At 49.8% G+C, this 25,914-nt stretch overlaps 3 protein-coding genes across 7 annotated transcripts in view; all 3 read right to left on the bottom strand.

Annotated features, from left to right (window-relative positions):
• The window catches only part of TAF1 (TATA-box binding protein associated factor 1), a 31,909-nt gene extending 28,845 nt beyond the window's left edge, over window positions 1–3,064 (bottom strand). For 2 of the 3 annotated variants that reach the window (XM_035324316.1, XM_035324317.1), the window contains exons 1-5: window positions 2,904–3,064; window positions 2,624–2,741; window positions 1,962–2,078; window positions 889–1,008; window positions 178–419 (exon numbers count right to left, since the gene is read on the bottom strand). In XM_035324316.1, coding sequence (XP_035180207.1) covers window positions 178–419; window positions 889–1,008; window positions 1,962–2,078; window positions 2,624–2,741; window positions 2,904–3,029 — 723 coding nt within the window. In that variant the 5' untranslated portion in view covers window positions 3,030–3,064. The remainder of the gene's footprint in view (window positions 1–177; window positions 420–888; window positions 1,009–1,961; window positions 2,079–2,623; window positions 2,742–2,903) is intronic. The other variant, XM_035324319.1, reaches the window with a different exon arrangement.
• A 250-nt stretch (window positions 3,065–3,314) lies between these two features.
• Window positions 3,315–16,352, bottom strand: LOC118166293 (rho-related GTP-binding protein RhoG-like). Of its 3 annotated transcripts, XM_035325078.1 has the most exons (4): window positions 16,228–16,350; window positions 15,624–15,767; window positions 9,538–9,608; window positions 3,315–7,683 (listed from the first exon to the last, which is right to left on the bottom strand). In XM_035325078.1, exon 4 carries the CDS (start codon window positions 7,660–7,662, stop codon window positions 7,087–7,089), a length of 576 nt encoding a protein of 191 aa, XP_035180969.1. In that variant the 5' UTR covers window positions 7,663–7,683; window positions 9,538–9,608; window positions 15,624–15,767; window positions 16,228–16,350; the 3' UTR covers window positions 3,315–7,086. The 3 variants fall into 3 exon arrangements, with proteins under 3 accessions (XP_035180969.1, XP_035180971.1, XP_035180970.1); XM_035325080.1 differs by lacking the exon at window positions 9,538–9,608 and having other exon boundaries at window positions 16,228–16,352; XM_035325079.1 differs by lacking the exon at window positions 16,228–16,350 and having other exon boundaries at window positions 15,624–15,791.
• Window positions 16,353–16,565: 213 nt separating this feature from the next.
• On the bottom strand, window positions 16,566–21,906 carry ITGB1BP2 (integrin subunit beta 1 binding protein 2). Its single transcript, XM_035325077.1, has 11 exons — window positions 21,701–21,906; window positions 21,487–21,536; window positions 21,345–21,401; window positions 20,839–20,984; window positions 20,582–20,694; window positions 20,402–20,460; window positions 19,963–20,033; window positions 19,741–19,843; window positions 18,548–18,667; window positions 18,077–18,139; window positions 16,566–16,888 (listed from the first exon to the last, which is right to left on the bottom strand). Exons 1-11 carry the CDS (start codon window positions 21,762–21,764, stop codon window positions 16,598–16,600), a joined length of 1,137 nt encoding a protein of 378 aa, XP_035180968.1. The 5' UTR covers window positions 21,765–21,906; the 3' UTR covers window positions 16,566–16,597.
• Window positions 21,907–25,914: the final 4,008 nt, after the last annotated feature.

Here is a 25,914-nt window from a genome sequence, read left to right as displayed (position 1 = left end):
AAGCGTTATGTGTTAAGCAGTCTGGAAACAGCACGACACAGAAACTGAAACAGAAACCTCAAGATGAGAAAGACCATCTAAGCAATTTCCTACTACATACCCTTAATACTATACGATTTATTCTTAGAGGGCTCATATGATAGAGTTGCTGTCACTTTCACATATTTTTTACAATACCTTGCCTGGCCGAAATTCCGGGAAGAGCTCTGTAACACTTGGCAACAGTTTGGTAGCATCTCGCTGCATGATTCCTGCAAGAGGAAGTGTGAGTTTGCCTTCCTTGGATTCTGCCTGCCTGGCTTCTTGAGGTCCCATCTCTGACTCAGAATCAGAGCTGCTGCTGAAATCCACCTTGTCGGAGGCAGCAGAGGAAGGAGCAATGATGGAGGGCAAAATGATACCGTCTCCATCTTCAGATACTACAATAGAACAAGCACCTTATAAACAAACAGGTTTCCTCCCTGTCCCCTAGTACAAACCCATATTGCCACATCTACTTTTTATACCAAGTTATGCAAAAATCAAGCCTCTGCAGGTGTTACGAGTACCATTCTGGTATAACCTTTCATTTTATCCTAAGCGTTCCAGGTGAATTTCCCAGCCACAACTGAGAGGATGAGATAAAAAAAAAAAGCAATTTGATTGTGAAAAATCAGTATTTTAACAGTCATTAGGAATACAATACCTTACCCTGTATTTTATACATGAGCTCATCTCAGACAGTCCTATACCACTGTGTAACAGGACAAAGACCCACCTTCAGACGCAGTCCGCAGACAGAATTTTGAAGACGGATGGGTCCTTGCCACAGAATGAACTGCTACACAGCAACGTGTGCTCCCTTCAGACATCCACATTGCCAGAGGGAAGAAGAAAGGCCTCACTCACCAGTGGAAGCTGCATCCTTTTCATCTTCTTTCTTTCCAGGTACTGGAGGTGGTGGCGGTGGCGGCATCAACTTGGAATCAATATCTTCACAGTCGGCATCATAATCATCCTCATCTTCATCTAACCAGTCAGAAGACAAGACTGCACATTAAGCTGACAACAAAAGGGAACCAGACAACCTTCCCACCTGCATACCTGTCCCAACCTGTTGAGAAGACCATGTCCCCTCATTTCCTTACCAAGGAGACCATTCTTATTTCATAACTAGATGCAAACCTCTTACCAGTTCAGCTTCCTGCACATTCATTTGTAATATTGGAACTTAAGAAAGAGTGGGATGGGGGAGAAAAGGTTGACAGAAAGCAGACTGCAGTACTGATAAAACACGTGTATATATATTCTACTATTCACAATTTGTAGAGAGAAAAAAGCTGCTAAAGATGTAAGAAAAACATGGTCAACTTTACATCCAACCAGCCACAATATGACAACAGAAAGGTTAAGTGTAAAGCAGCTTCAGGAATAAGCAGATTCAGCGTTTGCACCAGCAGCTCCTAAAAGGGAAAAGCCTGTTTCTGTTAGACAGAGATCTCTGGGACCAACAACAGAACTGAAGTGCTTTTTGGAGAAAGTCATTTTAGAAAAAGAAATCAGGGTAAAAGGGGAGAGAGAGGTTATGGTTGAAGTTACTCTCCAAGGGATCAGGACCTCAGCTCTACCTCTGATTATCTCTGAGAAACACCTGACCTCCCACATAACTCTTTTCCTAAGAACACAGGTTAAAGACGTATCAGCAGGTATTAGCATTCTCTGCAGGAGACCCCATGGCAAAAGAAGGGTGCTGGTTTCTCTTCAGAGTGTAGTTTAACTCTGATGAAGAACTCATTTCTTAAAAAATGAAGGAAATAAGCAGTGGCTTTATCCAATGAATACAGTTTCACCGAGGCTTATATTTGATTCTTGAAACAATGAGCAAAAAGGCACAACAACACACATTTAGCAGAACCAGTGTTAAAGCCAATCGCCCCAAAACACATTCTACCAGCCAGAGCTGTAATGCTAAAGCCATTTACCTGGTCTTCGAACTGGCTGCAGGCTGCCCATCGCCTGCTTATACCTACGGCTTTCATCTTCTGCCACTTCATTAATATCTGAATAATCAACAGCGTCTTCTGTGCTCTTAACCCAACCTATGAAGAAAAACATCTAGTCACACAAAGTTTTATCCTAATGGGTATTACTAACATCTGACTTCCTATGTACTTATGAATCCTTCCCCTATACTTCTTTTTCTTAGAGGAATAAAAACATTTGATTAACTTTTCCCAAGAGAACATTTTCCGTTTATTCCAACCAAAATCTCCAAGAGCTCTGAATTTCACCTCAAATTTGGTAAGTAACCAGCTTTAGCAAAGGAAACACTCTCCAAACTCAATGAAACTGTTTAACAAAATCTGAAATAAAGGAGTCATAATGCAGGGGAAAACAGAATAAATGTATTTAGGAGCAAGAGACAAAGAGTAGTGAAAAATATTATTAAAAAAGAGAGTACGTGCACGAAGGGCTCGGAGATAAGGTGGGATTCACTGTGGCAAGGGAAGGAAGGCCAGGCCTTCGGCAGAGGACACATGAGCAGCGCTGGTCGCAGCGCAGACCACCTCGGTGCCCTTCCCCCCCCCTAACAGGGCCGAGACCCTGCAGCCCCCCGCCGGGTGCCCGGTGCCCGGAGCCTAACCTTCCTCGTCCAGGTGGGCTCCGTCCGCCTCCGGGCTGTCGTCCTCGCTGGCGGTGATCTCGGTGATGAGGTTGCCCAGCCCCAGGGCCCCCAGCCCGGCCAGGTGCTTCTTGGACTCCTGCGGACACCAGAGCCGCGGCCCAGCTCGGAGGGGCCCCTCCGCCGCCCCGAGCGCCCCGGCCCCCGCTCGGCACCCACCGCCCCGCCGCCGCCCCTCAGCTCAGCCCGGCCGCCGGGCTCCCGGCCCCCCGCTCCCCTGAGGCGCCCCGGCCCGCCGCACCTTGTCGAGGACGCTGTCCCCCTCCAGCTGCCCCGCCTCGTTGATGTTGCCGAAGAGAAAGCCGGCCAGCGAGAAGGGCTCGGCGCGGCCGCCATCCGCCTCCTCCTCGCTCTCCGAGTCCGACATCGCGGCGGCGGCGCCGGGACGGAAACGGAAACCGGGGCCCGGGCCGTGCAGGGAGCCGCCGCCACAGCGGCCCCGCGCGGCCCCAGCGGGAGCGCGCACACCTCACACACACACCCAGAAACAGCCCCGCACACCGCCCCAGCCACACACAGCCCACACACAGCCCCGCGCACCCCACACAACGCCCCCAGCCCCGTACCCCCTCCAGGGAACGGAGGCCGAGGAGCAGAGAGCCGCCTCCACACCAGCCCTGTTATGAAGCAGGGAATGAGTTAACAGCAGAGCCATGGAGATGAGGAGAGGTTTTATTACAATTTAATTCCGCATAATTTAAAAAAAAAAAAATCTTTTAAAACTGTTAGCTGTAATACAAATTCTTTTATAGTATAAAATCAAGTCGCCAGTGTATGTATCAGTACCACACTTAGTCTTGGGCTCCCGCCGGGATGGGCAGCGCCGGGGCGAACCCTTCTTCCAGACATCCTCCGCTCCTCCACGCGAGCCCAAGCAGCACCAAGGTTCCTACAGAGCAAGGTTTAGCACTCGACAAAGCACGGTGAGGCTTCTCTAGTTTAAATTCCATATAAATAGCGACAGCTGTAAACTGAAGAAAGCACTTACACACCTAAACACGCCTCGTAGCATCCTTCGGACGCAGAATTCCTGAACTGCTCGATGCCGCGTCAATGGCCACAACTGCGTTTTCAAAATGCTTACGTATTTGAGAAATGATTCATGAACTGAAAGATTAAAACCAGTCTCTTCACAGAGAGCCTCTTCTGTGAATTATGACATACGTGCTGCATTTCCACTAAGTAAACGAATTGAAGAATGTTGAACAGCTCAGGAAACCCTCGCGACTTAACTCTGGGGTACCCTGATCTTCTCAACAGACAACATCCAGCCACGTGATTGTGTGAAGCATTTGTTACCTGTCCACAGGGAAAAAAAAAAAAAAATGGGAAGAAGAGAATGGATTGTAGACTGAAGCACTGGGCTACTTACAATGAAATGCACCAGAAACTGTAGGAAAAAAAAAAATCATAAACTGAGAATGCCAACTGCATGGAAAAGCTCATTGGATTTGTGCGCTCCTGAAGGTCATTCTCATTAAAAACAGACGCTGGAATAAATCAGCTGTCAACCAGCAGGATTTTTGCTCGTGACAGAAAGATCAAATACAAGGCACCTAAATGACTATTGATGAGGTACTCTGAAATCAGTAAAAAGCTTCTGAAGTTGTTCAAAGTTCACTTTCTGCTCATTTTCATCACTATTGCGTTAATATCCGCGGTACTGCTGTGCAATCTACTTATTAAGTACTCTAGATGGGGATAAAGTGTTCTAGTATCACGTAAGCAATAATGTAATCAATTCAAATAAATTGATTTAGTAGAATTTTATCTCACCATACCCTCTTCCAGTTAACACCAGGACAGCTGCTCTGTGAGCCTACAGAAACAGGGTGTGTGCAACAATACTTGCTCACAGGATTTCATCTGCAAAATTATTGTCATCCAGTTAGGAATAGCCACAAAAGCTGCAGAACTACAAGATTTCAGTATGTAAAGAAGTAAAAACTTTTTAAAACAGTAGTAGCTTCAGTACAAAATTGCAAATTTGTGTAGCAAAAAAATAATGATAAAAAAAGAGGTGCCTGTTGTAGATGTCAAAAGCCTATCTAAGAGCAGTTCAAATATATCACGAAGTTTTTAAAGTACATCTCAATTAAGCAGAGGTTATGGGCTTGCACCAGGGTAACCAGACTGTTGATTTAAGCCTGACCTGCATTATAAAAACATGTGCACTGGCTCAAATAAATATATCTTAAACATGATAAATTCTATTTACTCAGTTACTGAAATTTACCTACAGAAAATAATCTTGCATTACAAGGCACAGGATTAATTGCTGCCAGCAAGTCAAGCCCACACTAAAGGCATATTACTGAAGAAAAGGCAGAGCACGGTGAGCAGAGGTTTCCTCACTGAAATACTCCTCCTGCTCCCTCACAGCTTGCAGGGCACTGCGGTAGGAGCCACATCTGGACCAGCGCTTCTTCTACGAGTGCAAAAGATGCAACGACGCTCCAGACAATGGCACTTGGTGAAGAAAAATATGCACAAGTCTCCAGGTTTCTGCAAACATCATGTGCTACGGGCGTTTTGGTGTTGCCTGCCATCAGGCAATGTGTGAAACGCAGTGCTGGTTTACCAGCCGCTTACACCAATACCTGAACTAGCTGCAGTTTACATCTCTGGGCTGCAGCTTGCTAAAGCAGTACCTGTACGAGCACACATCCAATACACAAACATTGCGGTTAGTGTCAGCAACGGTTACAACAGCCGAAGAAAGGCACATCCTCTTCAAAGAGGGGAATAAGGGCACAGATATGAATGTGTTTATCTACCTGTATTTTTTTTTTTTTTTGTATCAGATAAAGCAAGGTCAAACTAACACGAGATCCCTAATAACCTTGTTGATATATCTTCTGTCCTCTTGCTAAAACGAGGCTTTTTTTTCTGACCAGGGTATACACAGTGCAGTTCTGCATGTGTGGGAATCACAAGAAAGCAAGTTCTGAATTACCAATCGAGGCTGCATCTGGACAAAGACAGTACTGTCAACCTCAGACAACAAAGCCCAGTCCAGCACCATTGGTTTCATACAAAGCATCTTTGAAGCATGCTGCTTTCATACTACCAAGCTGGAAGGTTAAGACTAAGGAAGGTTTCATGCGCTCACTCCTCAGCTGGTCCCAGAATCACACAGAAAAAACAGTGAACATCCTGAAAATAAAAGCCAGCTGTCACTCACCAGAGCTGCTAGAGAGAGGTTTTTTTAAAAAAGTACATAAATAGAACTTCAGTTACAACAGTCTATAACAACTGATCACCTTGCAGAGCGGAGAAATTCCCCAGGTAAATCTATCCAGTGACTGGCTAACCATTACAAACTGAACTGAAACCATCAGAAGAAACAAGCGTTTCTGTTTCCTGTAAACAGAACATCCGGATTTTCTGTTGATGATCTCCCAGAAAAACAACAAAGGAATTGCTGTAAAATCTCAGGTGGTCGCTCCAAGAACATTAGAAAGTGAAGCAATGAATTCTTCAAGAGAAAACGGGCTTCTACCAAGTCTTTGGGATTCATCAAAGGGAGAGTGGGATTACACTGAAAAGCTCGCTTTGAGAGTAAGTGTGATCCCAACTATCTCAGTCGGCCCAAGAAGATCATTAAGTTTATTCCCAGGGCATTAAGTCTCTTTGGAGAGTGAAATAAAACCTTATCTTGGTTTAGAAGATTATGGAAGACTTGCATCTAAACTACTCTTCCACCTCTCCATTTTGACACCATAAAAATCGATCATTCAATGGATTCATTGTTATTATCCTAAGTTCCCTACGTTAGGAGAAATCATCTCCTGCTTCTACTAACAAAATAACTGCAGGTGTTCCCTGGGTCTTGCTTATTGGGTTAAATATGCCTCATGTTAACTCTTCATATAAATGGCCACAGTTCACTTTAAGGTGAGTCTCAGTAATATTTCAGGCATTTCTGCATGTAAACAAATTGTTTTCAAGCTCTGAATTGGCAAACAACTGGACAGCCAGATGTGTGTAAAAACCAGTTTGATCTGTACGTAAGGGATGGGAAAAGCAGCAGCTATGCTTAAAGCAAAGTTATCCGAATTTGTGCTTTTCAGCAACTCTAGTAACTGATGGGTATCTAGTAAAGGAGTCTGGCTTCAATGGCATCCCTTCCTTTCTTTTCCTCCACTAAGTAAGAACAGAAGCCAAATGATCCCTGGAGAAGCTGGAGACTGGAACTTTAGAAATTAAGTATATATTTGACCTCTCAGTTGGAAAGAAAAAAAAAAACAAAAACTATTTTGTTTCAGTTTCCCTGAAGCAATAAGACTGCAAGAATATTCTTTGCATAATCCATTTCTGCTTAGAGCTGTTAGTGCAAGATGCAAATCTTCAATTTAACGCATTAAAAAGCCTTCCAAAACTCTAGTCACTATTCAACTTTGAACATCCACCACCCGAGGTAATTACAATAAGACACATTTTCTTGTGTTCTTCTTTGTCACAGGATACAGAACTGCACGAACAGCTTCAGCAAACACCTCCCGAACACCCTCCTGATTCAACGCTGAGCACTCCAAATATTTGACTGCTCCAATTTGTTTAGCCAGTGAAGTCCCCTGTTGCGGGGTAGTGGGAGCCAAGCTTTGCTCTTTCAACTTTTTAACTGTTTCCAGGTCATTTCTCAAGTCTCTCTTCGTGCCCACTAAAAGAATGGGAACATTAGGACAGTGGTGAGAAACTTCAGGGTGCCATTTGTGCCTCACATTTGCATAGGAAGAGGGGCTACCAATGGAGAAACAGATGACAAATACATTGGTTTGAGGATACGAGAGTGTGCGCAGACGGTCGTATTCCTCCTGGCCTGCAGTGTCCCAGAGATTCAGGCTAACCGTCCGGCCATCAACAGTCATTTGGGCACTGTAGTTGTCGAACACAGTAGGGATGTACTCTTCGGGGAAGGCATTGGTGGTGTAGCTGATGAGAAGACAAGTTTTTCCCACAGCGCCATCTCCAACAACCACGCACTTTATAGTCTGCATTCTTTACCCAGAAACAAAGTCCTGCACAAAGCAAGAGAACAAGTTAGAAAAAGCACGCTCAATGACAATCATTTTTAAGAGACGCTTTTGCGAGTGTTTTTAATATTGCTAACAATTTCTTATCACAGGCAGACATACTCAGTGTCTGGGAAGCCATTATGCTCAGAGGCAAGAAAGACAATAGTGAAACAGAGATGCAACAAGTTGCAAGCTCAGTGACAACTGGCTGCTCTCCAACCACAGAAGTACAAATTAGCCAAATTCCCACAGCCTTGCCTTACGGCCAGACAGTTTCCCACAGGCAAGAGGGACAAGTCCTTAGGAAATACCTGCAAGTGGAAAAGAATCATGATCTCATGCCCAGTAACAAGATACTGTCATCTGTAAGTCCACACACACTCTAAATTGACACTTCTTGCCTACTTTCTGCCTAGTTTAGCACAAAGAAAGATCCGAAAAGTATGCAAAAAGCCAAGATATCAGTTGCTGGGTTGCACTGCTACTGTTTACTACAGTAAATCACTCGACTCACAATCAGACCTCAAGTAACTACATTATTCAGAAACACAAAAGGCACAGAGAGCAGCACGTACAGGAAAAGCTGAAATAAAACTAGAAATGGTATCCAGATTAGAACACACAAAGAATTTTTCTAAAGAGGCCAAGAACAGATTATTCTCACTAATTGGTGGCAGAACAAGCAAAACTTAATAAGCTTGAAGTAAAATAAAGAAAGCTTATGGCAAGCATTAGAAAAAACCCTGTGTAAGAGATCAGCAATCAAACAGCCTTCCTGGCCAGGCTGTGGAAATGTTACCAGAGATGTGTGATGCTTAAAGGCCTTCTTATCCCTTTCTTGAAATGTAAGGAATAGGTTTGATAATCAAGTGGATATAGACTAAAACTCGATTCATTCTAAGCTTTTATTACATGAGCAGGAACTTTCATGTTCCTGTTCATAAACACTACGGAACAACTACAAGCACAGTCATTTGTTGCTCATTTCTGTGCTAGGGCTTCCACTGCTAGCCTGAGCAAGAAGGAACATGCATCTGCCTTCTCACCCAAATGCCTTTGAGGTACTATCAGTAATCCCCAACTTGCAACCAGCACCAAATATGCTGCTTCAAACAGAAGAAACAAGTAGTAGGAGGGACGATATTGCACATTCCAGAAAAATCACAACTCCAACAGCATCAAAATTGCAAAGGAAACATAAAAACAAGCAGCAGTAAGCTGTAAGCATTAGTACTCACTAATAAGAAGTCAGGAAATCCCTTTCCTCCGAATTCCCCTTCAAGACCATTCAGACAAACAAGCAGCTTGTTACTATGAAGTCTAGCTCCATCCTTTTTGATAGTCTGTGTCTATATACTGTTATCATCCCACTGGGAGCACGCATGATTCTTCTGTACCAGGTGAAAATAAACTACCTTAAGCTTTGGCATTGCAGCAGGCTACTCAAGGGAGCGGTATTGCTTTCGGTCGCTACAACGAACAGTGCTTAAGGACATATAAATATATCTATGTATGCACTCACTGTTAAAAAGCAGTCAGCTGTGGGAAGCAGTGCTGAAACCTTGCACCAGAAAGACTCACCATGATGTGTGGGGGGGAGGAATTTGGAAGAAACAAGCAGCAGAAAGATGCAGAAGCAGTTTATCCTTTTTGAAAAGGGCAGGAATTAAATTGCTAAAACATCATGAATCATCTGACATGAAATCTGACAGGTACTTCTGAGCTTTGGCAGAAAAGCATACGTGTGCCTTTCATCATACATCAGAAACATCACTCATCCTTCAAGGCTGGAGACAAACGTAAAGAGATAGGCATGCCACTGGAAATCGTAAAGGTAATCAATAAAAAAGCACTGACCAGCAATAACCAACAGCAGGACTGCATATATTATTCCAGAACAGTTGCACCAAGATTTTCATTTAAGGGGGCTAGAAGAAAAACAAAAAAACAAAACAAAAGGTAAAAATCTAGCAAATTAGAAGCTTAGAAACATTAGTTGCACTTTGCAAAACCAACGGTTTTTAATATAAAACTACCAAAATCGTTACAAATAAAACATTTTCAGCATTTTATTATTAAGAGGTTGATCACTGCTCCTAACAGCACACAAGACAAGGTAGTATTTCTGAACACAGAGGGTCTAAGGGTTACAAAACAGTGACAGAAGAAGGGATGTATCCCAGTGCCATAACACTGCTGTAGCTCGCTGTCCCAGGCTCTCCCCCTGCAGGGCACGCTGCCCGCTCTGCGGCTCTGGCACGCTCCCCTCAGCGACGAGGCTGCCTTCAGACCTTTCCAAGAGCCGGGTTCCCTCCCCAGCCAGGCAGCAGCCCACCTTCTCAGCCGTGACCGCACACTAAAACAGGCTGAGGAGTCCTTTCACCCAGTTTCCCGAGCATCAGCGGTTGGTGCAGCCAAGGCAGTGGTACGACACGCTGGGAGTGAATCGCGGAGGAGGGGAGCACCGGCAGCTGCCAAGGGCAGCAGCACTGAACTGCGGCAGAGAGCAGGTTTTAGAGTTCATTCCTACGTTTACTTCAAACCACTGAATTAAGTCCTGCGTCACAAACTTTAGCGGTGACCAGCAATTTCAGAGCAGAAGATGTTTTCCAAGTGAAGTACCTACGGAACAGGCGGCTGCTCTGACCACTTGATGAAAAGCGCCGTCACGGAGATGGCAGAGCTACGTGGGACGCGTGCATTCAAAACCCGTAACAGAAGTCTCATGGAGAAAGAGACGCACAAAGCCTTTTATATGCCCAGTTCCTAGTTTCTAAAATACATAAATCGCAAAGCCTCGGAAACAGCCCTCTCTTTAAAACACAAACCACGAGCTCCCCCAAGGGCTCACGTACCTACTCATTTCTGCACAGCGTTTTTCACGGCAAGGCAAGGTAACCCAGAAGTGCATCACTACCCACACCTACCAGGCACCAGTACTGTTCTGTATGTCATGGCAGGATGTAATAGCTTGGTTCAATCTCATCACAATTCTCTAAAGAAAGCATGTTATTCAGAGATTATTTTTGCTGGGTTTTTATTTAAGAGCAGCTTTTGGTTTGGAACACAACAGTAAAGTACCAAAAAAAAGCCTGGAATACGAATAACGCTCTTTCAGCGCTAAGATCTTGAATTACCTGGCCGCAGCTTCACTTTTAGAAGAGCAGCAGTTGCAATAGGAAGTAACTCCATGCAAAAATGCCAAAGCATCAGGCTAAGTATGAACTATTCCAATATGATTAAAGAGCCTGTGGGCTCTTAAGTATGCTTCCCTGCAGGGCTCCTTTCAAGTAGCTTCTCTTAGCTGAAAGGATTCGTGTGTGGCATATGCAGACTAGAAAAACAAACAGACCAGGATACAAAATTTAGTAGTAAAACAAAGCATTTAGAAAATTAATCAAAAGAAAGAGTGTGCTCCCACTCTCCAGAAACCTGCAGGCTGTGAGCAGGTGTAGCTTGGTTAAAGATTTACACGTGGAAGACAAAGGATTTTTTTAATTTAAGCCACAACCAAACAAACAGTATTACCTCCACCTAGCCTTTTTTATTAAATCCACAGTGTCTGCTCAACACGTACAGAGTCTCTATTTCTGCTTGTAAACAATTTGCGTAACAACAAAACTTATAAGAAAGCAAGAAGCCGAGGTTCAAATTTGAGAGGAAAATTCTTTTTTCCTCAAGCACCTTGGAACTTGGCACTGCGTGCCACATGAATATATGCTGGGAATAGAAAACACCATACGCCCCCCTCAGTCATCACCAACAAACGTTACAAAGAGCAGGAAATTTAGTGTAGGGTTTTTATTTCTTTTAAGCTTTAAAAGAATTCCAGGGGAAAAAAAGTTAGAGAGTAAAACATACACAGCAGGTAGAAAGGAGAACTGAAAAAAAAGAGACAAATACAGACGACCACATCAACGCATCAAAAGCAAGACTCAGGATTTAGAAACAGAAAGCTAGGCACGAGCTTCAAAGTGAAGTTTAAAGGTTACTTGGCAAGAGAAAGGAGTCAACAGAAAGTCCAAAGTAGTGAGAGGTAATTCTGGTTGCCGAGTCCTGCCAGAGAAAGCACTTTGATTACAGTCAAGGCAGAAGATCATCAGAACACGAAGAGTTCTAGCAGTTACAGCAGAATGGGAATAATTTCCAAGGAATTAACAAAAAACAACACGCATTACCCCACAGAGAAACGTACAAAAATACATAGAGAAGTTATTTCTATCTTAGCCATCAATGCCTCTGAATTACCAAGCTGGCATTCCAGCTGGGGTTAGTTTCCTCCTCAGAGGATGCTGCGAAGTCTGCTTTCACTGTCTGCACACCTGGCGTTTCCTTTGGAATGTGCAAGATTTCAATCGACATGTCGAGACATCGTCTGGGGAGCTGCTCCCGTTCTGACCTAATTACATATTTTGGGGTATCGTTAACACGGACGGCTTGCTCTCCTGTAACCCAGCAGGACTTCTGCTGGACAAATTCACCATTTGGGTTCCAGCCCCAGCTTCCCCCCAAAGCTATCGTAAGGGAAACTGAATAACTTCATGTTACCTCAAAATATTTCTGAGGGAGAGAGAAAACGTTCTCTTCAACACGTCTGAACGAAAGTTCCCGATTGAGAGAAGAGAGAAAACAGTGACAGAAAACAGAGAGGAAACACAACTGAATTCTTCTGGGGCTTTCTAGATTGATACGTTTTATACTTCCTGAACTTTGAAAAATTCTTGGCAGAGGAACTGTTTCTTAGCAGGATATGTCTCTGCCCTCGCTCCATTAACACCAAGTGCCTCTGTTAGGTGGATTTTAGCTTTGATACTGCTCTTTGATAACCTCATTTTCAAAGAGTCTGTCAGGTTTTCTACATCTCTCTTTCCAGTTTGGATAGGGCCACATTTTGGCCAAACACGAGCAGAAAAAGCACCGGGAGTTCAGCAGAAGTCACCTGTACTAAGCTGTATTGTTCTACTCAGCCATCACCTTTGATCAATCCCTCCCTGTTTTGCAGACTCAGAAGTTTGATACTGCTTTATCTGGAGCAAGCAGAAGCTCGGAAATCTAAACAACATAATTGCTCATTTTCCAGTAACAAAAACTTCAGAGACGATTCACGCCGTCCATACATAAAATCAGGCAGAACCTTTCAAAAGTCAACTGCAGCTCCAACTATATCCTAACATCCTCACCCACACAAAGGAGCCTAAAAGATTTTTGATTTGTGCAACTTAGCCGCCAGATCTAACAGGGAAGATAAAGGGGCTTTCAGTAGCCTGATCGAGACTGTGTTACTATTCCCTAACAGCTCAGCTTACTCTCCATTGTTTTAGGCAAGTGCTAAACGAATGGACAAGTGCCAAACTTGAGCGTGCATGCCAAGAAAGAGTAAAAAAAGCTAAATAGGAGACCTCATCCCTAATACCCTGACTATTCCTTCAGCAATGAATGACCTACTTGGACTTCTGAATGCCTTTCAAAGTTTTCACACTGCTTTCTGTCCTGCCATTTACCTGGACAGCAAGAGAAACAAAACATCCGAGTGGCAGCAGAGGGGAAAGAAACGAACAAGCCATGCCAGATTTCAGCAGCCCAGCAGAACCGCCAGCCCAGCAGAACCACCAGCCCAGGACCCAGAGCTCCACGTGCTGTGAACAGCAGGACCAAGGGAGCTCGCTTCTCTGGAGCTTCAAGTTCAGCTTCCACACACAGTGCTGATGTCTAACAAGAGCACACTTCTCACGTCTCAGTGTGGACACTATAAAGACCTTTCTATTTTTCACACACACACAAAAAATTCTAAGCTAAAGAAATCTTCCCAAAACCTTTCAAATAATGTTTTTAAGACCTATGTCCCTACCAAATTAGGCTGAAATTGATTTATCCATTTACTTTTTTTTTTAAAAAAAAAAAAAAAAAAGAAGGAAGAAACAAACTTTACCATATAGCCAGTATTTCTTAGGGAACCATGGAGAAAACAGTGTTCTGTATGAGCTATTCAGGCACCTCAGCCACACAAACCTGAATGCACCAATACTCTTACCACGGGCACTCATACCCCGTTTTATACAAGAGCAGTGATAGGAGTGACCAAATATCAATGAACTTAGGTTCTATGAATCCAAGATTACAGTGCATTAGAAACAAGCCAATGAAACAGCTGCACAACTGTGAAATAAGACTACACCAAAGCACAGCTGTACGGGAACTAAAAACTCGGACATCAGTAGGTATCTCATCCCCACAGTATACGAAAATGAAATGCATCCTGCCATAATCGGAAGCTGCAGAGTATTAAACTTGATGTAATGCAAAAGCAAGGACTTGTCACGATGGTACCCTTCAGAACTTAATTAAGCAAAATGCCCCTAACGTGCTTCAAGGGTGATCACAGTAAAGGAGTAAGACCAGGAGCTGGGACAGCAGAGTTCCACACCCAGATCCACTGCACACCTCCTCGGAGATGCAGGCAACTTGCAGAGGTCCTGGGTATGGCATACACTGACCACTTTTTATTGGTCCTTCCCAGCTTCTACAGATGTATTCAGTACTGACTTAGAGGAAAAAAGACAGTACCTCGGTGACTCAGTTCACTAGGAGAACTAAGCACATTACAGGATGAATGACAAATCCAGTTAAAGCCACCCTCGTTTTGATTTGAGGTGGGAAAAAAAAAAAAAAAAAAAAAAGAGAAAAACCAGCTGTTAGTCTACCTTCCTATCACCTTGTCACCTGACATTCCCCGGGAGTATAAACGCTATTTTTAAGAGAAGTTGGAAGAGAGCCACTGTTGTACCTGAGGGGTAACATGGACACTGGGAAAATCTGGACTTCTTCCTCAAAAATAAAAGCCCCCACACTTTTTTGATTCATTTTTGATTTCTCCTCTTCTACCCCCAAATTTCACTGGGAAGTAAACAAAAAATGCCCTTGGTCAATCAGTAAGTTTTTAAAAGTCTCTTTAAAAAGTTTTGATACAATTAAAACACAAGTTAAAGCATGCATTCAGTGGGTATTTATCATGGCTTCTGTGCTACAATATTGCCCTATTTGCCAGTCTCATTTGTATCAAGTGTTGCAGTTCTAAAAAGCCAGCAGAAGTTACCAGTGGCAAAGGAGTGCCTCAGCAGTCTGCCAGATTTACCATACGGACATAGGAATGCCAAGTAAATAAATAAAATACTCCTTTTAACGTTACAAAACCTCTATAATACATGACACCAAATTGTGTCAAAACATGAGGACAGAAAAAATCACAACCTCATCATGAAAGCAAATCAAACTGTGCATTCCCCTACTAATGGCAAACCACATATTTCGCTGTTTTTCCAACATGTCTGTAAAGTTCCTCCTAAGAACACTTAAAAGCTTCTTTTTTATGGAAATAGCTCAAAAGCCAAAATGACAAACAATGTCTCATAGCTGTAAGTTCCCTACAGAGACCTGAGTGCAACTGCACGCTGGCAAATTGGCCAAACACAGTTTTCATGCCAGATGTAAATTACAGAGCAGAGAAGAGAACTTACAGTTTTTAAAAGCAAAAACCAAGCTTGGGACAAACAGGACACACCTAATGACCCAGGCACAAGGAGCGCCGCACTCCAGCGCAAGACGCGTGTTGCAAGCACAGGGTACACACAGTGAACAAAAGCATTTAAAGCTTTTTTTTTTTCTAACTCAGAGTAAATACGGTGGAAATCACAAGTGCTTATAAAGAGTAAATAGACACTAACTATTCACCGGCTCTTTTAAAGGGAAGAACAAAGGGATGCCAAATTAAATCAGGAGGAGGGAGGCTCAGAACAAATAAAAGGTAGCGCGTCTTCTGGCAGCCCGAGGTGAAGCTAGGAATTCCTGGCTGCAGGAGGTTACCGATACCGAGAGTTTACAGAACTCAAACGGAGAACCATTAAGCTCGTGGAAGACCTGCACAGCAGGCCTGGCTGAGACAATACCTGTGCCTCCCGAGAGCATGCAGCTGTACAAGGCTGCGAGAACGTTTTCGGACAGCACTTTCCTCTCGCCTTGTGCTCCTGGAGAAGACAGGAATGTGGCGGGGGTTTTGGGGGTAGATCAAGCGCGACTACTCCTCTGCGTCCCTGTAAAGGAAAAGAACACTTAGTACTGAAGTCAGAGACGCCTGGAAGAAGGGAACTCACCCCGTGCCCACCTCTTATCGCCTCCCCGTGCAGGGAGCCCCCTGCCCGGCCGCAGCCCCCGCTGCCCCGCGGAAGAGGAAAGCCGAGGACCTGCCGGCGGGGCCGCCGCACTTCCTGCACATCTCCCCGCAGGAAACCGGCCCGGGGACGAGCTCAGCCCCAGCCGCCGCCGTGCCCTCCCCGCACCTCCGAATTCCCCTCCAGAAACGCCCCCGGGCCCTGCCCCAGCACCGCCAGCGGCTGCTCCTCGCTGCCCTGAGGGAAGCCGCCGCTCCCGGTGCCCCCCTTCCCCTTCCTACCCCCCCTCCGTCCTCCTCCTTCCCCTCAGCGGCCAGCCAAACCCCGCCGGGGCCCCGCCTCCCCCCTCCACGGCCTGGCGCGGGGCAGGGGCCGCGCTCACCTCAGGGCCGCCCGGTGCCCGCTGCTCCCGGGGCGGCGGCGGCGAACCCGGGAGCCGGCCGCACCCCGCCGCGCGCAGGCGCCGGGCGCAGGCGCAGTCATGGCGGCGGCGGCGGCGGCTCCTCCGCAAGGGGGCGCCGCTGTGGGCAGCCGCCATCTTTCGGCGGGTTCCCCCCGCCTGCGCGCGGGGGGGTGCGGCCGGCTGGCCGGTGGGGGGCCGGGGCCCGGGGGGTGGGGGGGGGGAGCCGTCAGGATGGTTTAAAGTAATCTGCGCTGCCTGTCTCTGAGCCCAGCTCAGCTTTGTACACGGAGATACCGCATGGTTTGCACCCCTTGTGTTTTATTTTTTACCCCTTGTGACCCAAGGGGGGTTACATGCTGCTCTGGGCTGCTAATCCAGAGCTGGTGTCCAAGCCCCTCGGCGGCGCCGTGCTGTTAGGCGCCTCCATCTCCTCGTCGTCCTCCTCTGACCAGCTCAGGCTGTCGTCAGAGTCCTCCTCCGGCTCCGCCGTGCTGGCAGCCGCCTTCTCCGGCTCCCCCTGGGAGCACGCCCTGCTCTGGGGGTGCTCCAGCTTGGCCCAGAGCCCCGGGCTGGCTTTGCAGAGCGTGATCTCCACCTTGGTAGGGACCATGCTCACAAAGCTCTTCTCCGTTTCGATGACCTGGAGGGAGGGCAGGGCACGATAAGATGAGCAGGAGAGGGCCGGCAGCACGTGCTCGTCCTTCCCACAATTGGTGGAGCCGTGACGGAGGAGAAAAGACGAGAGTCCTCCCGTCCTCAGGGCAGAGCAGGATGAGTCCCAGCGTCCAGCTGAGCTTGGTGTTACACCTCAACAGCACGGTGGTGCTGGTGCTGGGCTCCCTTACAGCCCTCTCCACACAGCAACCAGGCACGGCTGCCTCCACAGCCAGCAGCACACGGGGGGAATAAAGGCAAGAAGGACACATGCAAATTGCTGAGCCTCGCTGCTCCTCTGCAGCTGGCAAGTGGCTGAGGAATTGGACGGCGAGTCTTGCCCCTTGCACCGCTTCCAAAAGCACGGGGACCGAGCCAGGCACAGGGAGAGCCAAATCCAGAAGGCCTGCAGAGCCAGCAGCGACACCCAGCTCTGCTCTCAGTCAAGGATCAGGGCAGCCACCACCAAGGCCCTCCTCACAACCCCTGTGGTATTTTCCTACATAGCCAATAGAGATGGCTATAAACGCTGGCATCTGGGTGACCTGGCTCCCAGGCCGTCCCACCAACAAGCCAGCGTCGTGGCAATATTTAAAAGAGAGCAGCCAGGGTACTTCGGGTAGTACAGAGCAGCCAGGCACAGAGCCCAGGCAGTCCAGACATGGCTCACAAGGGGGTACCACCCATACAGGATCAATAGAGAAAAACATAATTTCCCCATCAGCATTTGCTGCCCTAGAAAACAGGAGCTCTGAAGATAAACGGGTCCCCTCTGCTGTGACAGCCGCGATGGAGCTGTGTTCTCTGCAGGTCCTCAGGAGCTGGCAGTGAATAACGCCGAGAGAGGGCCTGTGAAACGGCTGTTTGTTCCACAGATACGCCAGCCTGTTCTCGGGAAGCAGCAGAGTCCCGTGGGTCACACTGGTTTTGCGTGATAATGCAATTAAAGACTCCCTCGTGCTGCTTGCACAGGAAGGACTGTGCAGAAATTGTAGCAGCAACCACTTTGCTGCTTTTTCAAAACTCTAAGACCATAAAGGGAGTCATTTTCCTTACTGGGAGCCTGTACTTGGGCTGCAAATGCTTCTCCAACAGCTCGGGCTGCTTTGCAGTGTTGCAGCCCATCCCCACGCAGATTTCTGGAACAGGGAAATCAAAGTAAACAGGATCTTACCCCCCAGAGATCGAGTTCTGCCTGGAAAATCTTATTCCCTTCAAAGATGACGTGAACCTCAAGCTGAAAGATCAACAGAAAATTATCTTAGTGGGGCAGCACAGCACTTCCAGCGCTGTTCCCTGGACAGCGCAGCTGCCTTCCTGCACTGCACCGCATCCCACGTCCCAGCTGCAGTGTAACTGTCGGCCGATCCCTCAGCAGCTGGCTCTCACCCCTTCCCCATGCTGCAGCTCCACCTCTGCCACCGGCTGAAGGTCTGGAGGCCAACAAAGCCCCACGCTGAGGCCGAAAGCCCCTGAGCCAGTGTGGCTGGGCAGCTGCAGCCGCAAAGCCACCGGGCTCTCAGCTCAGGAAGCGCCAACCCCAACCAGGGGTTGAAGAGCACCCGCAACCCGTCTGGCTTGTGGCTGTCGGCTCGTCGACACGGGGGGCCATGAAAGCCCCAGCCAGCTTGCCGGCCCCACTCACCACGGTGCGGTTGGCCTTCACGCTGCTGAGGGCGGGCAGGGGGTTCTTGGCGTAGATTGTCACCACCACTTGGCTGCTGGTTTGGTGCCAGTCCTGTCGGCACGACACCGCCTTCTTGTCCTGCCGGGGAGAAAAACCCGTCACGGCGTGGCGTCCCCCAGGACAGCAGAGGGGACGTTTGTGCCAGAGGGTGCTCTTTGTGTGTCTGTCCTTCACAGAGCGCCAGCTAAGGACAGTGTCAGCTGAGTGAGAGCAAACTCAAAATCTTGTTTGGGAGGGGAGGTGCTTTGTGTGAAGGTGGGCAGCCCCTGCTGCCCCATGCAACGCAGGCCACCTGGGCTGTGCTCCAGGACGCAGTAAGAGCAGAGACATCCCCTTGTTCCAGGGTCACTCTGCTGTGCCCAGGCTCACACCAGGAGCCGGCACAAAGCATGTGCATCACATCACCGCTCACTCACCCTGCAGGGACAGCAGAAGGTGCCCTCTCAAAGCAGCCTCCCTTACACCCCCTGCGTGTTTTCAGCCCAGGACAAAGAACATCCTGAGCTCAGAGAAGGCTGCTCAGGCAGTGTGGCCGTGCTGACTCAGAAGAACATGATGCACTTTCTGAGATATCCTGGGCTGCTTTGTTACAACTTTCCCAGCTCCAGCCTGCTGCCAGCTAAGGGAAACTCTCGCACACACACACAGTTGTGAATTGGCATCTTCCCCTCGTGGCCCTGCCACAACAACCAGTGCGGATGAGGTCCCTCCTGAGAAGCAGCTGCAGAGAGAAAGCTTCATGAAAACAACCTCAGTCATTTGCAGACATCCGCCCGAACTTTTGGGGGATTTTTGCAGGGCTTTTCCTGTGCTCAACTGCCTGTTCCTGTGCGGCAGCCTGCAGCACCAGCCGCACCGAGCTCCCGGAGCAGAGGGCAGAGACAGCCCTCCTTCAGCTTCCCATTGCACCCGGGCCGCAGGCGCGAGAGCTGCCAGGTTTTGTGAATGCAGAGGCAGGGTTTTAAACACCAGATGGGTGAATATTCAGCATTCAACCCTTGATACAATCATCTGCGAGCAATTATGAAAATTAAGAGAATTAAATATGGAAATCCGCGTTAATGCAGAGCAAAGGAAAGAGCAGCCTCGGGTGCCAGTAAAGGTTCTCCCGGAGGCACTTTACTCAGTCACCTCCCCGAGAGCTCCCTTACCGCCTTCCCCGTCCAGCAGTGCCGCCCGGTGCTGCAGCCTGGCTGCTCCAGGAAGGCGCTGAAGTCTGTGGTTCTGACCCCGCAGCAGCTCCAGTACTTCATCCTGCGGGGAGCGGGGCCACCTGAGCGGGCGGCAGGGCCCCGGCAGGGGCAGGACCCCACGGGACCGCTTTCAGCCCACAGTGAGCTCAGTGTACTCCCCAGTAAAGGGAGGTTCCTTACCCCTCGTGGAAGACAGGAACACCAGGATGGAAAGTACAAACCCCTGCGTTGCTCTCTGCCCCCTGGTAGACCTGTGGGGCAAGAAGCAGAGGGAAGGCTTGGCTGTGCCTCCAGCATGGCACGGCATGGCCAGGCACCCGCACTTTGGGGCCCCTTCCCACAACAGCATGTTGCCCATCGTCACCCTTTCGCCACGGTCCAGCCTCTGAGAGGACTTTTTGGGGCCAGCCCCAGGCCCTGCTCCTGCTGGCAGCACCCAGCTGTGTCGTGACACCAGTGCATGCCCACATGCCCACAGCCCTTCTCCCCATCATAGCACGGGGCTGGGCAGCAATCGCTTGGTTTGGGCACTGCAGAAACTTCCTTAGGGATGCTCGGGACCCTCAGGTGCCCTGTCCCTTCCCCTCCTTCCCAGAGTGTCAGTCCTGTGGGTACTCACCGCCTTGCAGGCTGCGTTCTTGCAGGTGGTGCCAGGTCTCACCTGCACCGCCACCTCCCCTGCAAGGACAGCACAGCTTTGCTCGGGGACATGCACACACCGGCTGTCCCCAGCCCTCCCACAGCCCTGCTCCGGGCTCGCCAGGCCAGGCCCCGCTGCCTGCTGCGGGCTGATAACTACCTGTGCAGCCGCCCTCGGGCACCTTGTCGTTGGGGGACAGGCTCAGTTTCTCCAGCGCCTGCTCCAGAGACCTGGATACTTTAATTGGCAGCAGCTGTCGTGGCTCGTCGGAGCTGGAAAACAACAGCATCAAAAGCTGAGTGTTGCTTTTTTTTTTGCAATTTAAGTGTCGCTGCTCCTTCCCAGGAAGCAGGCAGGGCAAGGCATGTGCACAAGCAGCAGCACGGCCAGGCGATGCCATCAGCTGAGCCTCTCACCTTGGTCTTTCCTGCTGCATCTTCTCAGCTGATTTTGGTCCTTGGATGATGAATTCCGCCACTGGCTTGGCCTTTGGCTTGTCCGAGCTCTCCTCTTGGAGAGGCTCAGGGGGCTTCTCCTTGCTGTGGAACCCTTTTGTGCACCCCTGAGCAGCAGAGACAAGCCTGATGCCTGCTTTGCCCTTTCTGACCTGGAGGCTGCTCCCAGCCCCGTGCTACAGCAGCGCAGGGACCGTGTCCCCAGGGATTCCCGAGGCCAATCCCATGTGCAGACCCACCGGGGCCGTGTCGGGAAGGCCTCAGCTCTGTCCCCCCCCAGCGTGGCAGCAGAGGGACAGCAAGAGCTTCCCCACCGCCCCATCTCCTCCCGGCCCCGGGGCTGCTCAGACACCACACGGCGCAGGGGGCCCGAGCTGCACGGGGTTCCCAGCCGCTTTGGCACCCTCCTCCGAGAGGCAGCAGGCAAGAAACCCCTGGCTGGGGGGCAGCCGGTGCGAGTCGCTCACCTGAATGGAGAGGAACTCGGAGAAGTCTGTCGTGCGCTTCTTGCAGCAGGACCAGCCCTAGGCACCGGGAGAGGACGAGATGGTTGGGGCGGATGTCCCCACCGGGCACAAGGTCCCACCCCGCTGCTGTGGCCCCTCTTACCTTCAGGGCATCGTGGAAGATGGGGACGCCCGGGTGGTACAGGCAGGAATCTGAAGAGGGAAAAGCATTCGGAGCCTTTCGGAAAGGGCGATCCTGCCCGTGCCTCCCAGCCGCCCCTGAGCTGCCTGCTGCCTGCTGGCAGGAATGGAGCCGGCACCCTGCGGCAGCCGAGACCCCAGGCCAGGAAAGCATCGGGGGGCAGGAACCCACTTACCCTCGGCGTTGTGCTCGGGATCAAACCTCTGCCCGCAGCCCTTGTTGTAGCACAGCAACGCCATGGCTCAGGCGGACACGCGGCGCCCTTCAGTCCTTCAACAGGAATCCCATCAACCTCATCCCTGCCCGCGATCCCCCCTCCGCTTCCCCGCGGTTCCCAGCACAGGCGTCGCGAGGTGACTTTGCCTTTTTTTTTTGGAGGCAGCTGGAGGAGGCGGCTGGTAACCGGAGAGCCGGCCAAAGATGGACATGGCAGCTGGCGGGACCCGCGTTATCTCCAGAGGCATATTTCTGTCCTGCCCCATGCTCCGGCACACGCAGGCGCCCGGCAGAGGGGACGCGCACTGCGGGGGGCCCCGGGCTGGCAGAGGGCTGCCAGTGCCTGCATCCCCCCTGTGCTGACGGGGAATCTGCACCACCACGGTGCTTGTGCTCGGCTCCGTGGAGCCACGGCAACTCCCCACCAGCTGCTGGGAGAGCTCTCAATTTATTTATCATCCAGAGAAGTGGCTGAAAGTTTACTGCAAAGGGAAGGAAGAGCCTTTGCAGGGTCCCAAGGGAAAACCTGTGCCGGTCTCCGCAAGGCCACCTGCCGGGCACAGGCACCAGGGGGCCAGAGCAGGGAATGTGCCCAGACATCCCTGATCCCCAGGGCCTTGTGCAGCCCAAGGATGAAATCTGTCCCCGGCAGCTTTCCCTGCTTCCACATCATCACAGAAGTGTGCAAAATGATACGTGGGCTTCCAGGGAGCAGGAGGGGTTTGCTCAAGCTCCCTGCTCCCACCCCGGCACCCAGGGTTCTCTTCCTACAAACGGGAAGCCCTCTCGAGATCAAAGGTTTTACGTAGTTCCTACAAATACCTAAAACAAGAGTTTACTTTTATTGTTCCCATTTGCAGAGACAGATGTTTCCTGGGTGCTCCTCCGACCTGTGGGAGCACACAGCAGCCCGCGAGCACTTCTGCTGCGGAACTGGGTCTGAGAGAAGCCCTCAGCGGTGCTGCGGGCAGCAGCTGCCCTGGGAGGCAGCCCGGCCACCACGGCCGCTCCTCTCAGAGCAATCCCTCAACCCAAAGGTCCAGCAGCCCCAGAGCCTGCCCTACCTGCGGTGCAATATCCCCAGGATACTGCAGGAGCGCCAGCAGCCTGGCTTCAGGCTGATGCCACCCCCTTGAGAACAGCGTGCCCAAGGCACGGTGCCAGACAGCAGTCTGAAGGGTGGGTGAAGCAGGAGGGATCGCTCAGGTCCCGGTCAGAGCCCTGTGACGGGTCTGCGTGGTGCTCTAGGGTTTCAGGTCTCCTTGTGCTTTCTGCAAGCCGTCAGCGAGGCTGCAGCTGTTGCCATCCTCGTGCCAGGGAGGGTTTGGAGCTCGGGTTACTTTGCAGAGGAAACGTCGAGATGCGGTGGGTGCTGAGGCTCAGTTTGGAAGGACCAGCAGGTCGTCGGGGCACGGGACAAGGGGAGCAGGGCTGGCCCCGGTGTGCCTGCAGGAAGCCGAGGTCCGCTGTGTGCGCTCGCTCCTCTGCTGCTCAGCTGCACGTCGCTGCAGGGAGCGAGGCGGCCGGCAAGCCACACAAATGTGCGCAGTGACACACAAATCGCCGTGCCCGCAGCTCCCAGCCCGGCCGGTTTGAGGTCAGGGTGGCCGCCCTGGGGACAGGCACAACACACCCAGGGCGGAACAGGGACAAGCCCTGCGCTAGGGCTGGCACTTTCCAAATGAGGGAAAGGAGGAGATGAGGTGCAGGTGATGGCAAGAGCGCGGCGTGGGGCAGCACGCCGGTCACTCGGCATCTGGTTGGAGGCTGTGGCTGCCAGCAGCCGTGGCCCCACGTCGCTGGGTCCGGCCCTGCCCCAGGGCAGAGCTCCAAGTAAAGCACAAGTCGCCGCGCGAGCCAGCAGCGCGGGCTGGCTGTGGGCAGCACCTTTGGAACAGTGTGCAAGGAATGGCCAGCGGGGAATTACACATAAAGCCTCTTTGCTTCATGCGCAGTTGATTTGGTATAGAGAAGAAAAAGGAGATAGAAAACATGGACCAAGTTGCTCTCAAAACGCACAGCCTTTCCTTGTGGAAGGAAAGCCACGTTGTCACCTTGGACCTTGGACCAAGGAGCATGGGGCACAGCTGCAGGCGAGGCGGCCAGCACAGAGCTGGGATTCCAGACCCCGAGTACTGAGCATGAAAGCAAATGTCACCTCTCGAGGCAGCGGAGTGCCAAGGACACACAGGTCTGCAAACGTTTAAAGAAAGGAGCGAGAGGGCAGTTTGAGGAAGAAGGTGACTTCACCCCAGGGACACGTATCTGCACAGGCGGGTGCTGGTGGCGCTGAAGGGCTGCTCACACAGAGAGGTGCAGGGGAGGCACTGCACTTCTCCATGGAGCGAGGAGGCTTTGTGTGTAAACCAGTCACAGCAATCCTGCAGAGCCTTTCAGCAAGGAGCCAGTCCAAAAGAAGAAAGCGCAGAGCTTTCTGAAAATACAGTTTTCCTGTCTTCAGCTGGCACCCCCATGAAAGCCTGCTGCCAGGGTTCGCAGTGTGGGGTTTTACAGGTTTTCCTTCTGGGGATGCCGCAGCCCAGAAGCACAGGCACCCCAAGCGGCAGGTGGAGCGGAGCAGCCAGGCTGCAGCCAGGCAAGGAGCATCCCAAAGGCACAGCTTTGTGCCTGCCTGAGCTGCTCTGCTTGCTTTCATTCGAGCCAGCTCTGGCACTCTCCAGGGAGACAAAGCAGGTACCTAAGCCCTGAGCCAGAGGGTGTGATGGCTCCTTTCAGCAGGGCCACAGGAAATCACATCTCCCTTCTCTGAAGTCATGAAGGGCACAGACAAGCAGAGCCTACTCTCCACTTTTGGCTACGTTAAACGATAGCTCCCAGTGAGCTATATTATGCCAAAGGGGGGGGGGGGGGGGGAGGAAAAAAACTTTTGTCTATTACCTTGATGCAACAGAGTTATTTAGGTACCAGCTGGATTTTGCAGATTTACTCCAATTCTTGCAAACACAGGTGCTGTTGTTTAAGGGGGAGCTGCATAAAGCCTAACTTGTGAAATCCACAAACGGCGGGGCTTTAAAGCTAAGGAGAGAACTGGTAAGAGCCAGACTGCTCATCAGTCCTGGCAGGGAACATCCGCCAGTCACGTTCCAGGTAAAAGCCCCAGGAACAGATACATCCCTTCACAAGGGAACAGAAGGGCTGATCAGCATTCTAGCCACCTTCCTTGGCATTTTGCAGTGTGCAGTTACCTTTGCAAATTGACAGGTGAAAAACATTGCCAAACTCCTCACACTGTACCTACAGGTGTTGCAATCCCTCTGATAATCACCACTAAATGCTGCCAGCTACTCATACAGATGCTGCCAAGTATTGAAATAAATCAAGCAAAAGAAACAAGAACAGCAGCTGCAGTCCCTCTTCAATACAACTTACCAATCATGCCATCACAAGCTCATTATAAATATTCAATGAACGGTAAACTAGGAAAAGCCTCCAGCTCTATTTTAACAGTGTACCCACAGGCCAATTCCTAATTTTTAGAAGCTATTGCTTTGGTAACATCAGGCACCTGAAAATGTTTTCATCTTCCCTATTATTTCTCAGGTTTGTAAGGCAGCTCCTTATGCTCCTGTGCTTTTTCCCCTCCCTAAGTCTCTTCCTAAGCTCCCCCCTTTCTGCTCCCACCTTCCCAGTCTCAGCTCAAGCTTCCATACAAGAACGTAAGTCAGAGGACTCCTGTCCTTACAGATTCCCTCAGGTACTACGTGAGATTAAGTGTTATTGTCACCACTGACACAATCCCTCAGCTTCCTGCCCCAGCAGAGCTCAGAGCTCTACAGGAAGGTCTGCATCCCACCCAGAGGCAACTGCAACACAGCAGAGAGACAACTTTGTACTATGCAGATCAGACACAAACTGAACTCTGTGCCTCAGTGACTCACAAACAAGTCTTGCATTTAGCTTCTCTGCACCTGCAATGCAGACATACGCTAGGTGCATCAGGACTTCCCTTGTTTTAAATGCTGAAGTTCTCATTCCAAAACACAAAACTCATTCTGTGATAAGAATTGTTCGAAAATTCCCGGGGAACACCCTCTTTACCGAGCTATGCAAGAACAGCTTTTACTCCATAATCTGCTGCTTGATTTACTTCAATCCACAGGTAATCCATAGGTACACATTTAAATAAAAAAAGAAAAGAGACAGCACACCAGA

The sequence above is a fragment of the Oxyura jamaicensis genome, chromosome 4 (assembly GCF_011077185.1).
Source record: "Oxyura jamaicensis isolate SHBP4307 breed ruddy duck chromosome 4, BPBGC_Ojam_1.0, whole genome shotgun sequence".
Taxonomy (NCBI): domain Eukaryota; kingdom Metazoa; phylum Chordata; class Aves; order Anseriformes; family Anatidae; genus Oxyura; species Oxyura jamaicensis.
The sequence above is the reverse complement of the archived record's forward strand: the minus strand, read 5'-3'. Positions and strand labels throughout refer to the sequence as shown.